At 41.1% G+C, this 20,299-nt stretch overlaps 1 protein-coding gene across 6 annotated transcripts in view; it reads right to left on the bottom strand.

The window, feature by feature from the left end:
- FGGY (FGGY carbohydrate kinase domain containing) overlaps positions 1–20,299 on the bottom strand; it is a 127,957-nt gene that overhangs the window by 55,709 nt on the left and 51,949 nt on the right. For 5 of the 6 annotated variants that reach the window (XM_041421735.1, XM_041421737.1, XM_041421736.1 and 2 more), the window contains 2 exons: positions 10,984–11,112; positions 6,916–7,019 (listed from right to left, as the gene is read on the bottom strand). In XM_041421735.1, the coding sequence (XP_041277669.1) occupies positions 6,916–7,019; positions 10,984–11,112 (233 nt within the window). The remainder of the gene's footprint in view (positions 1–6,915; positions 7,020–10,983; positions 11,113–20,299) is intronic. The other variant, XM_041421739.1, reaches the window with a different exon arrangement.

Consider the following 20,299-nt stretch of genomic DNA (forward strand, 5'->3'; position numbering starts at 1 on the left):
TCCCAGAATCACATAGTACAGAATACAACCTCCTTCCTACAACAGAAGAAGCAAAATCCCCCACATCCTATTAAAATATACAGCTGTTACAGTTAAGAAATGAAGGTGCAAGGCAGATTGAGGGCTTGATCTAATAACAGGTAACCAATCCCACACTGCTTTAAGCACAGGGACCCAAACTAGGCAGCCCAATATTTCCAGCAGCCAGATCAACTAAACCTTTGTAGTGTCAACATAAGAATGGAAGAAGCTCAGTCTCCCTTGCTCACTCTTCTTAAGGCAAAACATGAGGAAAGGAGCGAAGAACAGGAGAGGAGCCCTATTAGCAGTCAGACCTGGAAAGCCCAACACACAGACACTGCAGAAAGAATCATGGAATCATACAACGGTTTGGGTTGGAAAGGACTTTAAAGCCCACCCAGTTCCACCCCCTGCCATGGCAAGGACACCTCCCACTATCCCAGGTTGCTCCAAGGCCTGTCCAACCTGGCCTTGAACACTTCCAGGGATGGGGCAGCCACAGCTACTCTGGGCAAGTATTCTGAAGGCTCAGTACCCCAAATCCAACACCCTGATCCTCTGTCAGACAGGGCAGCTTGCAGTGAAGCACAGCATGGAAAGCACTGCGTGTGGTGGAATTTTCAAAGATTCCATTGATGCCAGTGAGTTGCCTCTTGAGTATCACCCTTCATGGATCTCCAAGCAGAGCATTTTTCAAAGCCTTTTCTCTGTCCACATCTATTATTTGAGTCTTTGAACTCAACTGATGTGTTCACAAAAAGCAAGGAGAGTTGAATGTACAGTTTTGTGGGAATACTACTGAGCATTATCTACTTTATGTACAATAGAGATTAAATTGCTTTCAGATACGTTCCCCTGCACAGGTTGATTATCAGCAAGGCACTGGGATGCAGAACTTTGATGTCTCTGGACTGGCATAGGCTAAATAGGAGCATCCCATTCTCCCCATCACCAGGGCATACCTGAGCTTTGAATTATGCCAGGCCAGGAACAAAGGAATCTTGCTCATAACAAAAACTTTTAATAACTCACTGAGAAAGCCTCCCTTTCATCTCTGCCAAGCTTTAGGAAAGGCTGGGAGGCAAGCAGAAATAAACATTGTACAGACTCACCACTGCTGGCTCTAAAGTAAACTCTCCAACTTCCTATTTACATTTCAAGATCTTAAGCTTTGTGGTTTACTAGTTCTGCAAGTAAGTGCTTTGGGTTTTGGAGGCTGCCTGCACATGATCTCCCACCACTACTGAAGTCTTCCTAGCTTTTATTAATATAATAGGGAGGTCAGAAAAGCAACAATCTTTTATATGCCCTGCTAGCAGAAATATTTTACTTCTTGCTTTTTAAAAACAAAACAAAGCAAGCAAAGCATACAACGGCAAATTAATGCCAGCAAAGGGGATATTACAGTTGTGTTTGTTTGTTTTTGAAACTGAGGATGCTGGAACATGGAACAAGAGAGTTTCATTAAAAAGGGTGTGGAGGAGTTCTTTGAGGGACAAGTAAAAGAAGGTGGCAATTTTATGGATTTATAACCCTTCTAAGGCCATTGGCTGAAAAGGCACCTAAAGAGCCTCTGTGACCTTTTCTACTCGAGCCTAAATCTGTGTACACCAAGGACGGGCAACCTGCAACAACAGTTGTGAAGTAAATGTGGTTTTCATTTCATGCAGCCTTCCCTAAATGTAAAACATCTTCATTAGCTGGGAAGTCAGCACTGTGACTGCTGCCAAATACAATATAGAAGGCAGCAGAACTGTGCCGAATGAGGACAGAGCGAGGGAGAGCCTCCTGTGACACTCGGTTCTTTCTCCCACCCCAAAACTCTGTGGCTCACATGCACAACAGGCTTTACAGGGGAGAGGAATATTTAAAAAGCAAGACTGCAGGTGCTTATCAATTCCATAAAGCTCACACACAGCTCATCCCCCATACTTGCCCAGTCTGCCCCAGCCTCACTAGGTTTGCTTTTGGTTTTATTTTTTCCCCTCCTGCATTCCTCCCCCTTCTCCCGCCTGACCCTCCCGAAGGCAGCGCCTTTCCCCTGGTCAGGAGAAGGACAAATCGCCGTCCCCGCTGCAGGCTGGGTGGCAGCCAGCTGGCAGGGCTGCGTGCCCCGGGCTGTGCCCTGTCCCCCCGGAGACCGCACGTTGCGGGCGGGGATGCCGGAGCGAGCGCGGCCCCGCACCGAGCTGCCAAAGGCCGCTCAGCCCCGCCAGCCCTGCCCTGCTCGGGGCACCGAGGAGCCCCTGCGCAGCGATCACTCCCAAGGCTGCTGCTTTAACAACGTGGCATGTTCTGAAGAGGAGACTCCGGTATCGGAGCCAAAATACACTGAATCCACTTGCTGGTCTGGCTCCCACTGAGATTAGAGATCAGGCTCGGAGAACACTTTGAGCCAGCATGTCTCTGCTGTCTCCTCTCCAGGATGTACTGCAAAGGACACGTACTGTGCATGCTCTGGGGGTGGAAACGTGCTTAACACTCTATTTGTGCGAACAAAGCTGGCAGCTCGGGCGGATATTGTGGAGCAAAGAAGCTCTATTGTGTTTGCCAGTCATCACGAGAATCAAATGAACAAATTTAGAATAAGCAAATTGGGCTGGAGTTCCTTTAGCAGAAAGCACTCAAAGGCTAGTCAGGCTTAGGGAGAGAGAGAATACGGGATATTCTTCCTGAAATAATCCATGGTAAACATTGGGACAGCAAAATGATCTGTTAATTTTGGTGTTCATGTCTGTCTTTTAGATCATGCATTAAATCTGAAAAGGTAGAAGATAAATTACTTGCGCCTCTCCAACTGAAAAAAAGGACTAAATTATACAGTTCAAACCACATGAACATTATCACCCAGGGAAAAAAAAATTGTGCACCAAGCCAGGAGAGTCTGTTCCCGATGCCAAGAGTCACATAAGTAACAAAAACAGATGCAAAAGAAGAGGTTGCATCTAAACTTGAAGAGATTGCTTGACAATCCCCAAAAAGAGGTGTTGAGTACAGAGAACTGATAAAGAAGGAATGACTGAAGAAGAACACAGACCGTATCACTAAATGAAGACAGAAAAAAAAAAAATACCAGAGACTCTGGAGATAATGGAACACAAACCTTGTACATTTGGGACTCAAAATACCAGCAAATTCACACTCCCCCCATTAATAGGCTAAAATTAGGTCAGACCAAGTTCCCATTGAAAGCTGCTCTGCCTACTTTCTTCAGCTGGGAGTCACAAAAGGTGTTGGAGCAAGAACAACAAATATTTTCATGATGGTACAACTTTGCCCTGCAAAAGCACCCCTCTGTCCAGGACTGGGGCATGGGAATACAGAAATCTGTGCCTGAAAACTTCCCAATCACATAAAGGTTTCAGAAAAAAAAAAAAAAAAAAAAAAAAAAAAAAAAAAAAAAATTTTTAAAACCTTTAAAATACCCCAAAAATCTCTTAAGACACTGGCAGGAAGACAGGCTTGTAGGGAAACCAACTACCTTATTCCCAGAAGTTAGGGCATGTCTGTTAGACCCACGCAAACTACAAGTTAGGAATAACAGGCAAGCTCCTGTTTCAGTGCCTCAAACTTGCTGTGATTTTGCTGGGAAACAACTACTCACACATTTGGTGTAGTCACCATGGCTACACAGAGAAAGGCTCCTAAAAGTTCCAAAGCCAAGTGTGGGTACTGGAGCTCAGAGCCCCTGCCTGCAAAGCCAACCAGGAAAGTCAGGAATACCCTTGGGCACAGAGACCAAATCTCCAGGGATGAATCCCAGCCCCAAAACAATCCTTCACAAGTGAAAGAGCAGCTTATTTGCCATTCCAAATGCAAATTCTACCCATGTCTTTTGCTAGGGCAAAGGAGGCAGCAGAGAATCATGTAAAATGCATAACTGTCCAAAAATATTCAGAAAACCATCTTTTCCTTTCTTTTTCCTCATGGATAATGGATGAGCCCTGAGGTGGCAGTGACTTTCAGCAACCAACAGCTCAGACCTGGGCTGGGGTCAATAACCTAATTACAACAAGCATTTTGCTGCTTTCATGAGCTATTCGACAGAAACATGATATTCTCTGTGTCCCTCTGATTACCCCAAACTGTCAGTGGTTAATTCCAAAAGCGTATCCTCACCTAAAAATGGTAGTTCCACCACAAATTAAACTATTATAGCCATGAGTAAAATTAGGTTCCACATTTGTACATTCTAAAATATCAAAGGCATGATTAGCAAAGTCTTTTGTTTAAGATCTCTAGAGTCCTGGAGGTAATGAAAACTGGGTCGAGGAGCAGTTTCTCTGAAAGTTTAAAGTAAATGCTGTGTTCAAGTCCTGTGACTCATGGAGAACTTGGTCTAGAGAATGGAACTACTGTACCAACACACAGATACCAAGAGCAGTACCCTGCCCTGAGCAGAGGAGGAGGAAGGGGTGGAAAAGAAAGGCATTGCAGATGATTTTGAACAGTTTCCTGTTACGGCCCCTTGAAAGAAACCCAGCCGTACTTTCCCCCTGCTTTCTGTTTGCTGAATTTCTCCTGACAGTTGGCTCCTTCGTTTGCCAGAACCACAACAAAGGACGGCCTTGAGTTTCCACACAGGCCATTTTCTCCCTCTCTCGTCTCTGATCATCTCACAAAGGTATTATTGTTGCTGGCTCACTGGGGCTCAGTGCACCTGAGGCACATCAAAGGCACTTTTTAATGCCCGCCTGACCACACAGGTCTCTCTCCCACTGCATTAAATTAAACTCGATGATTAATCTCTGCAGCCCTCAGGGTCCCTTGGTCCACACGGAGAGAGAAAATATATATTTCTATCAAAACACAAGTATAATATACTTTCATTTTATAGCCCTAATTAAAAAAAGGAACAGCTAATTTTGGCCAAATGCAGCTGCATATAGGTCTCATTAAAACACAAATACAACTGCTCTGTGTGCTCCACGCTCACTTCACACAGCCTGTGCAGGTAATAGATAAAAGAACAGAAAACTAAAATCCTTTCACAGATTAGATCCAGAGAAGTTTAGAATTTACTTATTGTCTGCTGGCTAGAGACTGTTATACCCCTCCCTGTGCAGATGGGTGAAGGCAAGGAGTTAAGGAAATGATTATAAAATGCTGAGTAGGTAGATTTAAGTAAAAATCTACTTAAATCTAGCAAAAACTGCACAAGCATCTATTCCTGAGTTTGAACTGAAATGATTAAAAGCCTTAAAAGTTTCTGCCTCGTGCAGTCTGTGTTCGACTTTGGGGTTGCTTTGATGACAGAGCATCAACATGGATTTTATCACATCCCTTTTGCTACATTAGCATATTTAATGGAGCCACAACTCTCATGGTTGTGGAGAGTGCACACAAAACGTGTTAATATCGATGTGCCATGCTCCAGTTTGGGAAGTCAAACTATCCACTGTTGTGAACTGGGTGTATGTTAGACCTCACCAATGCACAAATATCAACCATTAATAAATAACCACACACATGTCCTGCTCCAGGGCTGGTTGTGCTAAAGGAATGAGCCAGAGCCAGCTGGCCCACTGCCAGCTACCCAACACTGCCCTCAGACCTTTGGGGGAAGCTGCCTGCGAGCTCCTCAGCTCACTGCAGTCCAGTACTATGTCTCTATTAACTCATTTTAACAACTCAAACTAACTCAGCTATACGAAACAGGTTAGGAAGAGTTCACTCACACAGCTTCTACTGAAAGGGCAGAAACCTCCATCAAAAAAAGAGGAAACAATGGAAGCAGTGGCAGGGCTTGAAGGGTGACTTCTTCCCCCAGGGTGCCCCACCTGCCCTATGACAGACAGACAGGTACCAGTGGAATTTTTCAAAGACAGAGCAAGCCAAGAGTGATGGAGCTTGAAGCTTGAAACTTTTGTTTAGGAAGGAACCAAAACATATTCCAGTTGGTCTAGGGGATTTAAGCTTAATGCTCTGCTTCACAATAGTGGGATTATTCACGTCCTTAAATTCAATCGCGTGCTAAAATACTTTGCTGAACGACAATCCACGTGACAAGATCACCATTTATTCATGCTCAAGATCACCATGGATTCGTGCTGTTACTACAGAGACAACTTAATTTATTGTTAAGCCTGATGTTTTATTATCAGCCTCCTTTCTTTTTCTCTCCTGGAGCTTTCTCCATGAAGCATGTCATTCCTCCCCAACTCCTCTAGCACTCCCAGTGCCATTTGCTCCTTTTTGGAAAAATCCAAGTTCTAATCATTCTAAATTTAAGACCAAAATGAGTTTTAAATAAAAAATGTGGCAGAAAAGGGTACTTATCTAAATGGAATGCTCTCAGACTCATACATTTTAAAACAGTATAAATTTCAAAAGCAGATACTAAATTTTAATTGCAATCTCAGAGAAAGCTTTTGTATTAATTCACCGAGAAAAATTAGCAAAGTGAAAACTGCTTATTGGGGGGTTTTCTTTCTTTTTAGTCATGATATGTCTCATAATTCTACACACCATGGCAATTTTCAGAGGGAAAAGGATTTATATTGATTAAGGGAAGAGGTGGGGGAGCAGGGCTGTGACTGAAGATGGGCACTCCTTCTCCGAAGACACTCTTCTGTAACACATTAGTGATAGGCTTGTCACAGATAACTCAGGCTCAGGCTTTGGCTCAGATTTCAGGCTGCTCTTTAAACCACTCTGGCATCGTGGTTTTTACTTTCCATGTAATTTTTCAGTATTGATTTCTACTACTATTAAAGTTCTTGCTTAATAGCAAATGCACGGTAATTTATAATTAATATCCAAAGGTAAAGATAGAGTTACCAGAAAAAAAATTCAAGGAAAAAAGAACGGGGTGAGAAGGACAAAGGTCAATTTTCCCTTCAAAAACATAAGTTAGTAAATTCTGCACAAATTAGGATGACACATACAACCTACCCCCATGTGGCACGAAGATGTTCCACAGATCATAGCGACTCGGGATGTAATGGGCTGGTTCTCACATGGAAGGTTGTGTCCTTTCACATCTGCTCCAATTACTCCTATTAAAGTAAAATTTAAACTCTTTGTTAAAGAAGAACAAGCCACCCTGCACCAAACAGACCTTTTCTGCACTCAAATAATTGCTGAGTATCTCACACCACTACCACAAATTAAGAAAGTCTACTTAGCCAACAAAGGAAATAATTTTATCCATCAGATTGAAGTATTTATTCCAAATATAAGGACCCAAGATGATTACTTCTAAATGCATGCCTGTCATCATGATTTTTAAGTGTTATTTTACCTAGAAAGTGTTATTTTACCTGACATTTATTCTCTTAGGTAGCTCACTGGCATGCAGAATAAAAGTGCCCTGCTGTACTGGCAGGCTGCAGATGTGTTTATTTGTTCACAGTTTATCATGAACATCCTGGATGATGTCTTTTGTCAGGGGATGAGTTGGAGAAAGGGGTAACTTGGCAGGAGACTGGAAGGCTGCCAGCTTTATTGTCTTCACTGCTGCTGCTGTTCTGCCCATGTCAGAACCATCTAAAGGCAGAGTTTTCCTCCCCTTCAAGGAACTGAGCTTGGCTCTGAGGAGAAGAGAGTCAGCACCACTCAGCCTGCAGCAGAAAATACACCCAGGAGATGCCAGGCAGACCTACAGCTGAGCCTCAGAACACATCCCATCCTGCTAGAGTCACTTCAGGGGAGGCTACAGAGGCAATCTGCCCTTTCCTCCTTCTCCTCTCCCAGGCTGCATCCTGGCACCACGTTGTGCTGCAGTCAGCAAAATGCAGCAGCCAACAAGTAACATTTTTGCACTGGACTTTTCTTAAACATTCCTTTTCAGCTGGCAAGCTGGTCACCAAACTGTGAATTTTCAGCTGCAAAGCTCAATTTGGAGACCAGCATGTCAATACTGATTAAAAAAATCCCCTTCATCTGTCTGTAGAAGGATCAGGAAAACATTTGCTGGACATTGTGAAAGATGCTAAGTGCTAGGGCTGGTTCATATCCTACATTTCATTAACACCCCCTTGTTTAGATCACCACTGCAATGCTCTGTTATCAGATCAGTCTGGTGAGGTTTGTCTTACTGGGATCACCATGGTTATCCTGGTATTACGACGGTTGGAAGTCATCTAAATCATGAAAAAATTAAGGGCTAAAATTTTAAAGTCTTAAAAAATCTATCCTCATGTCCCTTTAACTAAACCAACTTGTAGCTATGAAGTGGCACAGCTGTCCTAAAGAGACTTAGGTACAACAAAAAGCTAAAACTAAGGCTTCTACTTCAGGTTTTATTTTTTCACTGCTCCAACAGAATAAATGCATATTAGGAATTTTGGATAGGGTTGTCCACAAGGCAAATTCCTGTACTAAGCAAGACCGTATTAGAATTTCTTGAGTTAAAAATACTGTTCACACTTGAGAGGGAAGAAATCTATTAAACTAAACAATCAGCATATGCTGCAAATGTATTTTCATAAACAATATAAAACTGAAAAGATCTTTTTAATTGCTAAGAAAATATGCATTCTGCAAAACAGGAATTATGGCTCTTTTTGGAATTTTAGTCAGTGGCTTCACCAGTGTTTAGAATTGTTAGAGTCTTCTTATTTGTGATTAATTAAAGTCAGACAGCAAATAAGTCTGGAATACAGGCTAAAAATTATATAACTGCTGCTATAAGTCACTTTCACCTTTAGCTTAGGTGGAATTTCTCATTGTCTGAGGCAGATTCAAAAGCAGAGGCTGAGAACAAGAAGTGTGCACCACACAGAACAGAGGAGAGCTTTTTAGGAAGGCAAGCAGTGCTTAGCAATGTGTACTTCTGGATCTCTTCCACAGTGACATGGTATTTTAGACACTGCACCATAAATCATCTACTTTTGTTGAAACAATGCTGATGCCTTTTGAAAAGGTGCAATGTAAACAGCATTTTTATGAGGCCAGCCCCACAAGCCTGGCCTGCCATCCTCACAGTTTTATCTCTGAAATTAGTACAGTAGGTCAAAATGCCAGATATAACTGCTTGGCTCTTAGATCCTCACTTTTCCATAAGAGGTATCAGATGGGCTGATCCAGGAGTCACACATGACCTCCTCAAACATACAATAAACAATTCTTTACCTTATTGTACTCAAAGCTTTGAAGCCTTCATAAACTCCAGGAACCTGCTCAGCCAAACCACACTTCACATCTAGCCAAAAGCAGATCTGAGCTGCATCAAAAGTTATTAACACTGCAAACAAGATGTCCATCCCATCATTCTGGCTTAGCCTGCAGGATATTTTCTTTACAGATATCTGCACTCTTCGACTCTCCTTTTGTTGCTGCTGTCATTTTTGCTATCAAATCTTTTCATTTTTGCTATCAAATCTTTTCATTTTTGCTGTCCTTTCTACTAAGTTTCCACACCATTTCCAATACATTTATTACCCTTCTGGATTCAAGAATTATGAGTTCCACTGTAAATGCTCCTCTTGTCCCAGACTGCACTGAGCTATGGTGGGATTATCATGCAGGTTCTCCCACTATCTTCCTGACTCTTCCCTCTGTAATGCCCCCCTCTCCCTAACAACAACCTGTGTGTTGGTTTTCTCCTCCTGGCAATCATTCCAGGAGCCTGCTGGTGTTTGTGGTGCCATCTGGGAAAACATATTCAGATTAGCAGACTTCTCTATCCAGTGCAGCCCTTTCCTGAGGGATGCCAGTAGCTGAGTGTTTCTAATGTCAGAGTTTCTTTACACAGCTCTGTATCAAGGAACAGACACTTGCTCTCTATTCTTTTTAAAATTCAATTGAGTGATTTCAGCACATGAAAAAATGGGAAAACTTTTTCTGCTCTGGATCCATAATGATGCCAATTAAACAAGGAGGTTCCACTGCCGTTTTCACATGCTCTGTGACAACCTAGTTTTGCAGCAAGTTAATTCTCAGGTCAGATTATTACTCTGTTCTTTTCCAGTAACATAGAATTGCCAAGGCACACAGTTTTAAACACGTTTTTATGCAATTAGGATACTGACAGATATTTTTAAGTCAGTCACAACACACCTACAAATATGACACTGAAGCTCAGTCTTCCTTTTTGCAGACAGATCTACATCTAATCCTTTCCAGGTAGCAAGAAATGCAATCTCCATGATTATTCAACCTCACCAAAAGCAAAGTAAAGGGATTTAAACACTAAAAAGTTCCCAGCCACAGTTTCTAGAAGGACAAATGAAATTTAAAACAGCACAAAACATTTGAAACAAAACTGGTAGTTTAACACCTAATCAAATTTCAGTTAGATCTAGTAAAAAATCCTCTGATGAGCAATAGATTTCCATTAAAGAGTACTGTTTCAATAACAGTGAAACTTCCTGAGGTAAGACTGTTTTCTAAACCAGCAAACTAAAAAACCCTCAATTTCCTGCTGAGAAAGTTACACTGAGTCTCTTTCTTATTGACAGTATTTGGACAAGGCCAAACAGCACAGTAAGAAAATTAACTTGTTTGGCCTTATCAAATGACTTTCAGAAAAGAAAAACCAGGGTTGAACATCAGAATATTGTGCTGGAAAAGAAAAAAAGTCAAAGCATCAGACCTTAAAGCTTTGAATCATGAATCACTTCTAATGCTAATAAGAATCCCAACTATGACCAAACATCAAACATAAGGCTTCTCCCTCAGAATGGCTGTTTGTGTTTTTTTCTTACTTATCCCCAAAGTTTTAAGCAACAGAAGATGCAAACTCTTAGCATGTTGGCATTCCAACACCACGGTGTTTCAGTCAAAAGCAGAACTAGCAGAAATTAACAATTTGCAAATCCAGCTGAAAAGACATATAACAGTGATATATCCTCCTTCTAGAAACAGATTTGCAGTGCTGGTAGTGTGATGATTTGGGGTAGTTATTAAGACTATCATCCAGCAAAATGGCTGGATAAAAACAGTCTGTGACAAAAACGGCTTTCTGAAATGAATTCAACAGTTCCTGTCTCCAGGAGCAGTGAATCCATGAGTGAGTACCTAGTCCTCCAGCATGTGCATCAATGAGAGATGCTGCCACTGCAATCCCTTCCGGGAGCCCGAGATCTCGCGCAGCGTCCGGTGTCAGACCTTTCCCAACAGCCTCTCCAGGAGACAGGACGTGGTTTCCTGAGCAGACACAAGACAAACCAAACACCTGTCAATTTACTAAACAGAAAAACAAACATGTGTCAAGAGCTCCCTTCCTCCCCCTCCAGTGAAGCCTCGTGTCTACAAAAGAAAGAAGTGCATCACAGAGCTCTGTGTGATGGAGCATCTTTCATTATCTGTCTGCAGATTAAACACAACTGTGCCAGATCAGGCCATCCCATGGCAATTTAGGAGTTCAAAAGCATTCAATATCCTATCTAGCCACAGAGAAAGGTTGCACCACAAGCAATTAAATTCTGCTTGGCATCTCTCCAGGAGATATGAAATGCAGAAATCCCAGGTTCTTGTGGAAGGTGCTGCCTGCAGGCATTCTCTGGGCATGGAAGGAGATTCAGCTCAGTCTGTGCTCACAAATGAACACTGCACCTGTTGCACAAGGAATGCACAAGGAACTGGCCAATTTTTTCTTTCCATTTCCATCCTTTCCAGCAGTTCAGCTAGGAATAAAGTGGCTATAGCAACAGAAACTCTGAAAAAGAAACTGGCTTAAACAGCAAATTCCTCCAGTTGCAGCTGTATTTCCTCATGGACTTAAATAATCCCTTTCTGAGCCTTCTCTGGCCTGTGCAGAATGAAGAAGACAAGAACACAACCCTGCCCTCCCTGCCCTGTCACAGCGAGCCCAGGGGCAGGTCCTGCCACAACACACACTCAATTTTGTCTGAGCTTAGACGAACAAATCTAGATTCTTTCAATTTAGGGACACCCCCAAGAGCCTCCTCTCAGCCTCCCACAGCTGGAGCAGTGAGACTGAGCTCCTGGGACTGCACACACTTCCATTTTTATGCAATGGTTTGGGGGTGAGAGGCAGAAACCTCAGTGGGAATTCCCACAGACCTCCCTGCCAATGCCTGCCTGGAGTGTTTACTAAATTCAACAAATCTGGGAAGAGTTGGCAAAACTCTTTAAAATAAAACAAGACTATTTTCATAGTCAATTTTATTGAGAATGTTACACCTGAAGCATGTTCTGATACGTAGAAAGGACATAAAACATCCTCCACAATAGACACTAATTAAGAGGAATAGCATATCATAAAGTATCAGGAATACACTAATTCCCATGAGCATAAACTTCTAGAAATGCAGTAATAAACCTTACTGTTTGAAGAAAAGGTTATGATATTAAATTCACAGGTCTTCAATTCTAGATATCAATTAGATCTAAATTATGCTGGTTCTTCATTTTAAAAAGCTACATTCTCCTTCTGCCCACTTCCTGATGGATGCAGTGTATGGAGCATTTTGGGATCAGCACACACAACTTTACAGTTGTTCATTTATCCAAGAGTTTTTGTTCTATTGACAGCCACATATCACTGCCCCTGAAATTCCAGGCTGAACCTCACAGTAGAACTTTAAAACAAGTCTGTGCAGCCAAAACAGTTGCACTTCACAGCGGGTTTATATTGAATATTGGGGCTGGTAAGGAAACCTAATCATTAAGCTTTATGCAGAAGGACATGAGGACATCAAGTCACCTCCTCACAGGAAAAAAAAAAAAAATCTGTATTTTATTTTTTCTGCATTTTACTAGTTACTTACTGCAAAGCCAAATCATTGTCCTGGCCTTTCCAAGAGATGTATCTTTTGCATTTTCCCCCAATAAGCTGGAGTGCAGGACATTCCTCTTTAAGAGATTTTTGTATTAACATTTCAGGCTTTTTAAATACATTGGAGCAAAATACTAAAGCTGTCTGCTTCTCCTGACATTCAAAGACCCTGCAGGTGGAAGGAAGTTCAAAAGAGTTCATGCAGCTAAACCCACATCTTCTTCTTCAGAATCAATTGCCTGACCTGAAAGCATAACCATGGTGTATATACAGCATGAGATGAAATTAATCTGAAATAAAACCTCTTTCCAGGCATGCCATTCCATGGTTGGCTAGTTTATATCAGTCATACCAGTCAAACACTTGAGTGTGTAATTATTATGTAGTTATACTCAATTTGAGAGATCAGGGCTACTATCAGACAAAATCTTTTCCTACCAGGTTCTCAATTACTGTATTTCTAGTTAATAAGCACTAAGGGAACAATTTTAGAGATAAAGATAATCCTCTCCTCTACAGCAACACAAGAAAATGACTTTATAATTCCTTTGGTACTGGTTATTTGTCAGAATGATCAGCAGCAATGGGCATAAAGTATGTGTGAGGACACACAGGGATGGAGTTCTTGTCATTTGGGGAGGCAGCATAATCATCTTGTATTTTAAATAAAATAATTAACAGTAGTCTGCCCCATAAGTTTTAGAAGTCAAAGTATGCCTGAACAAATATTCAATGGCTGAAAGCACTTCCCCACAGCTGGGAAGGGAGAGCAGTCAGAAGTCACCCATGGCAGGCATTGCAAAGGGGAGTTCTGGGTCACCCAGCAGCCAGGGAGTGCAGGACAGAGAAACTGCACAAGGAGGGGATTCTCACTCTGCCCCTCTCCTTCACCCTCCCAGCTCTACAGAGCAAGGAAAGCTCTCCCAGGCCCATAGGAAATGTTCCCAAGGAGCTTTCTGAAAGAAAGGAGCAGGCTCTGCTTGGGCACTCCTTTTGTCATCAGGAATTTGCCTCCCCACCTATACAAGTGTAAGTCAGTGTGGAATGGACACTCTGAGCTTTCACTCAACCACACGGGCACAGGCCTGGGAAGGGAATTATCATTCTCACAGTTCAATCTTCACCAAAAAGCTGGAAAACTCAGCTAAGCAACAACATGTTTAGAATCTATAAGTATAAAGCTATTAAATGATAAAATAAGGAAACACAAATAGCAACCAATAAGGAGACACAACTAAAAGTGAAGGTTTTGACACAGATTGTATTCCAGTACTAGACTGGGAGAGAGCAGATTCTCACTTGAGCAAAACACAGCAGCTTTAGAAGCCCAGGGGCAGCTACTCTGAACACAAAGGTATTCTACAGCTACACACCAGCAATTCAGCAGCAGGTGCTGCCACCCTTAAATCCGACCTGTCAGGGGGAAAGAACTTGTGGGAGGGGAGGCAGGGAGGGAGGGAGGCAGGGAGAGCTGCCTGCACACAGGCACGCAGTGAGAGCAGGAGAAGCACTGCATAAAGGAGGCACTGAAAGGCCTGAGACTCCTCAAGGCTCCTGCCAAAATAAATGTGTCGAGTCTTTTGTTGACAGTAGTCTCCTGTGCAAGTCATTTACCTTTGCTATAATGACTTCCAAAATTAGAGCTAACCAAACAAACCCATAATGGCTGAAGCTGGAGGACTTTCTGTTTCACGTTGGTGCAGCTGTTTCACTAATGCAGTGCCTTAATCCACAACCTTTCATTTGGGACGAGACAGGCTATTTCCAGCTATTTTTTCCCCTATAAAGCAGTCAGTTTACAAAAGGAAAAAACTGTCTGAATCTCTTCCTTCTCTTTTATCCTTCTTCGAAGACTGATGTTAGAGTTTGCTGTGATCAAGCTTTGTTTAAAGAATTAATGTGCTACCAAAGACCCTCTACCCTTTTAGGTGCTTCCCACAGGAACCAACTATTTACCAGCCACAACACACCAGGCAGATAATGTATCTTCAGTCAAGTTTAGTGATCCAAATTCACTGCATTGGCTCACTAATATTTAACAGAATGAGGTACTTCAGGATAGCCCTTTTTCAAACAAAAGCTGAGAGCAGCCAGGGTGCAGCTGACTCCAGCTCAGCTTTTTATCTATCTCGCTGAACAGGACTGCACTTCATATATTTGGCTATGTAAGTGCATAAAAATATGAAAGGAAGAAAATTCAAAGGAGATGTCCCCTCACTGAGACCCAAACAAACCTGAATTTGGATATAACAATCCCCTGCTGAAATCCCAGCAGCCTCAGAAACACAGCTCAAGGGTACATCCCGTCCCCATTTCACAGCCCCACCCAAACTGAACAATTAAACTGCTTTCTGATTTAAAGGACAACACAGAAAACAGATATCCTGTTAAATAAGTGATAGAGAACATGCACTGAAGAAGTTGTCTCGTTAAACAAAACGGTGCTGAATAGGCATCAAAGAAAACAGGACCTGAGTATAAAAAAGCACTGTCCATCCAAATGTAATAAGAAATGTAAGGGAATTTCCCCCTTCATGTTCATTACAAAGCATGCAGATAATCTCCACTTTTTGTGTTTCATAATGATTCTCACAATGCCAAAATCTGGGATATGCAAGGCATCTCAATAAATAATATACATTGTCCCAACCCTATCTCACACATAATGCATTATCAAATATCCCTCTCAATTACAGACAATAATCACATTTAATTGAGATGTGTATGGCTGACTTTTCTACAATTTTTACCCCAGCTGAGTAGCCAAAACAACACTAAGATGAGAAGGAAGCAGAATAATGATGCTGACTATGAAGTTATAATACTGTTTTTTTTCTTAGGACTGAACGCATGGTGGTTAAAAGATATTAAGAACAGTGCGATTTGGGGCTTTTTTAACCTCCAAATAACCTCCATAAAACTTCCTTGTCAGCTGTTAAAGACTTCAGAATTTTCATTGAGGAAAACCAAAACAAATTGTGATATTATACGCCAGCTTATTTAAAAGTGAGGAAAATGGTTAAACAAAATCACTTTGGCTTCCTTTGGTTCAAAATTCATCTCTGTCTACACGAGCTGCCACAGTAGCTTGAGGCAAATCTAATTTGGGGCCTTTCCATCCCACTCTCCCAGAGAGCCTTTGGCTGAACTACATCTCGACTACCTAATGTGTAAATACTTCAGGCAGATGTATTAGGCTGCTAAACTCTGGCAAAATCAAATCAGGAAGATCCTGGTTCATTAAGCTGAGCAGCAAATTGGTCAGCAAACCAGAGGTGCCTACTTCAACAAAGGCTGGTTTGGCCCAAGGAATGGGAGCTACTCCATGTATAAATTAGAAGCTTTCCTGGTGAAAGGTCAAAAGGAAAAAGAAATTCTGCATCATTGGATCAACAGGCACGTTATGATGGCTGGGACTGAGTTTTCTTTGCTGGACTGCAGTGAACCAGTGCAGAATGAATGTGTCCTGCCATGTGTGGTTCATTGCTCACTGCTGAACTGCATCTGGGTATAAAACACAGAGATCTGATGTCTTACTAAAGGTATAGAATGCAGAAACTTGATGTCTTAATAAGTAATTAGAGAGAATGCATTTACATCCAAATTCAGCTACCTGAGTTCATGTTTTCGCTTGCAAACAATAATTTCACTAGGCTGGTAATTGACATTTCTTTCTCTCTTTACAGCACAATATTCCTCAGAGTCTCTCTAGATACAAAAATACATGCAGATGGCAGGACAGTTGCTCTGCTCTGGTACAGTACATTGCTAAGACTGTAAAGGCAATTTAGCTTGTATTAATCATGCATTATTACCTAACATACTTTTTTTTACTGGATGTTTTTTTTAACAACTCACATGATAGCGACTACTCTTAGAATAAATAATTATCCCTTTTTCTGAACTGAAATAAATGCCAGACCAAAAATAATCTCATCAGTTACTGAAAGGACACTTTTAAATCTTTCAGCCAAACTTATTCCCCACAATGTTCACACAGTATCCAGTTTTGATAGCCATACTGAGAGGATACTGATGCACTGTAAACTAAAGGAGTTCAGAAATGAGCCAGAAAAACAATTACAAGGATTGAGAAGTATGACAGTTCACCCAAGAGTTTTGGGGGAAACCTCAGTGTTTTCCTTGATCATAGGAAATTTGAGTCTGTGCAGGTCAAGCGTGGCCCTACGGTCTGCCAGGCAGGAGTAGGAAGTTAAATGAGATGAAAAATCAAGTGTTCTTTAATTAATTCATTAATTTTGAGACAGCAACTAACAATCAACAACCTTTCAGTCTGAAGTGGGCTCTCCATCACAGGAAATTATAAAATCAAGATTGGTTCTAAGATATACTTTAAACTACTTAAACATTAATTTTAAGGAGTCCAACAGCCTCTGACTTGAAGGAAGCTAGCAAATTGTTTGAAATAGCCCTTCTGATTTTGTGAATCCTGACTCATAAAGCAGACAGCACTGTTTTAAAAGTTATCTCAACAGGAGGCTGAAGCCAAAAAAAAGAAGATGAATAACAAATTGAGACGAGGGAGAGGAAGAGTCAGGTAAAAAAGAAAAAAAAAGAAGGAATAACTCAGAACTATTTTGAGCATTGTGTTTTTTGTTTTTTGGGTTTTTTTTTTTTTTGTTTGGTTTTTTTTTTGTTTGGTTTTGTTTTTGTTTTTTTTGGAAGAGTATGAAAAATAAGGAAGGAGAATAACACCTCAGAAATTTAAATATTGAACAATTACCATAGGCCCAAGTTTACTCAAAACTTCTATGAAATTTAAAACCACAAATTCAGTGAAGAAGCTCCTAGTTTTCATACTCAAAAGTTTCCAAGTCCCCAGTGTTGCCAGAGTAGAAGCAAATATAATTCCTCAGGCAGGCAGAGTCTGAGACCAGAACTCTATGAGTGGACAGTGGAATATTACTTTATTGCTATTTTTTAAAAGACCTAAACTTTTACAAGAGTTTTCTAAGCTATGAGGGATGGAGGGACAGCACACAGTACTCCTCACTTCTTAGAGCAGAGAGGAGGAGAAGTGGAAAGGAACAACCTGCCAGCAGGACTCAAGTTGATGATAAGCAGGGTGAATGATGGTTCCTTTCCTGGTGGAAGAGGAATGGAAAATGTCACCCAGGAAACATCCTGGAGAAACCTGAGCCACCTGAGCTCAGCTCAGCCTGTTCAAGAACAGTTATTGGAAAAAGGAAGAGTATTGCAGACTGGACAGCAAGGAGAAGGCTTGGAGGTGGAGGGAGAAGATTTTATTCATGAGTTTATCAATATCTGATGGGAGGAAGGGAGTAGAGATCAGGGAGAAAGACTCTTCTCAGTGGCCCCCAGTGACACTACAAGTGTGACAAGCACAAACTGAAATACAGGAAATTACATTTAAACCAAACTAAAAAAAAAAGGTTTTATTGGGGAGAAGTGGTTAGGACACTGGAACAGGCTGCAGATTTCAGAATCTCCACCTTTGGAAATACTTAAAACTAAACAGGACACAGCCCTGGACAAACTTCTGTAGGTGAGCCTGCTCTGATCATTTCAGGATGGCCCTTCTAATCCAAATGATTCGAGTGATTCAGTGATCTCAAGATGGAAAAAGTGTAAAGTAAAACAGAAATCACAGGAGTGTGGAGGTTTTCTAAGGAAAAGCCCAACTTCTTCCTGCTGAATCATATATTATGAAATAGTGCCTCGAGCTCTCAGGAAGGAGACACCCAAAAACCTCTTTGCACTGTGCCAGTTTCAGCTCCTTTGCAGTTGCTACAGCTCTTGGACAGACTGAAATGACAGGAAGCCAGAAAAATGTTAGCATATTTGGAACACTATTCACTTGTAAATTCCACGGATTTTGACAGCATGTAAGTGTAAATATCCTCTGATTCATCCTTTTAATTTTGTTTGAAATTGCAGTGTGTTGTAATTTATTGGGGATAGCAAAAGACCAGGGAAAGAAAGATAAAGGCATCCCATCCCAGAGAATCCTTTTACTTATTATTCTCTACCATTTGCAAAGTACAGTGTTTAAAGCTTATTGCTTCAATCCAGCTTTATGAAGAACTGGCAGCTACAAGCTGTCCTAAAAAAAATAAATAAAAATCATCATCCCTTTCTCTCAGCCTTCAAGGAAATCCCTCATATGCTCCAGAGCATCTGGCATCAAAGACCTTGGAAAAAACAGGGAAAACTGGCAGAACAAATGGATTGACCATTCCCTCCACAGCTGCTGTGGCACTGAGTTCAGATTGACCATATTCTCCCACCCTGCACTGAATCACCCATTTTCAGCCTAAATGTAAATAAATTAAGAGAATATCCAAGTATTAGAGCTAACTACTGACAAACCAGAGAACCTAAGCACACTCTATTTAACGTGTAAAAAGTGAGATATTCAATGCCATTACTAGCCTTGTATATGGAAGGATTCAGTGGCACATGCAGGAATGAAACTATTGATATAAAAATAAGTTTTCTTGTTTCTATGTTATTAATAAATACTTCAAATGAAAGAGCATTAGAAAAGAACATCCAGTCTTCCAATTACACAGATCCATCTTTTCAGGACATTCAAAAATGGCATATGTAAGTGTCCAGGCCCATAAAAACATCAAGCCTGCAGTCCCCAAAGTCCTGGAATTAAGGAGAGAGTTAAAAATGGGCTTCTAAAGTGTTGGGGCCATACATTAAAGCACAGGCAGAGTGTTGGAAGAGGAAAGGTGATCAACTGGTAAACTGATGGAAGTGAGTGAAGGTCACTAACCAGAAATCCAGGTTAGAGTCAGGTCAAACTCTTCTTAATTGAAAACACTGTGCAAAAATTAAAATAACAACAACAACCAAAACAAAAAAACCTAAACCCAAACAAAAACAAAACAAAATTAAATAAAAAACAAACAAACAAACCAAAAGCAGAAATCCTACTGGAGGAAGAAAGGGGCAGTTTGTGGAAAATTGAAAACATTCTTCTTGAAGGTGGTAAAGAAGGATGAGTGGGAAAAAGATGCAGAATAGGATTTAAGTAAAGAGATGTATAAGGAGCACAGGCTGTTCTTCCTTATGCCACCATCACCCCCAAATCAAAAATGAAAGACTTCTTCCAATTGTACACTAAAGCAAATCAAGCAAAACTTCAGCTACTTCATTGATGTCAGTTTGCTGCTCCTGCACAGATAAAAGAAGGTGACAAATTGCCCTTTACAAAAGCTACAAAACCTGTAAGATCAGTAGAACATATCCTGCAGCACCCACAACACTCTCTCACACTAAGCCACCATCTTCAACCCAAAAAAGACCTGGTATGAAATATTACCATTCAATTTTAAAAAAATCATTATTTGGTCCCTTAAGTAGGCCCTGAAGTAGAAAGCTGTGGTGAAAATTTATCAGACATTTTTCTCCAAATGGAATGTACGCTCCAGTACCCTAGGAGCTCTATAGTACATGAAATTTTAAAAGAATTGTTAATGTCTTTCTAGGTTTTATAATACCACAAAGAGATACTCATCATGTGCTTTTACCACAGCAGATAACTGCTAATGCCTCTAGTACACAACACTTTCAGAGTGGTTTGAATACAAGTCATCTTCC

This window comes from Onychostruthus taczanowskii, unplaced genomic scaffold (genome assembly GCF_017590055.1).
Source record: "Onychostruthus taczanowskii isolate IOZ18803 unplaced genomic scaffold, ASM1759005v1 scaffold7, whole genome shotgun sequence".
Classification (NCBI taxonomy): Eukaryota; Metazoa; Chordata; class Aves; order Passeriformes; family Passeridae; genus Onychostruthus; species Onychostruthus taczanowskii.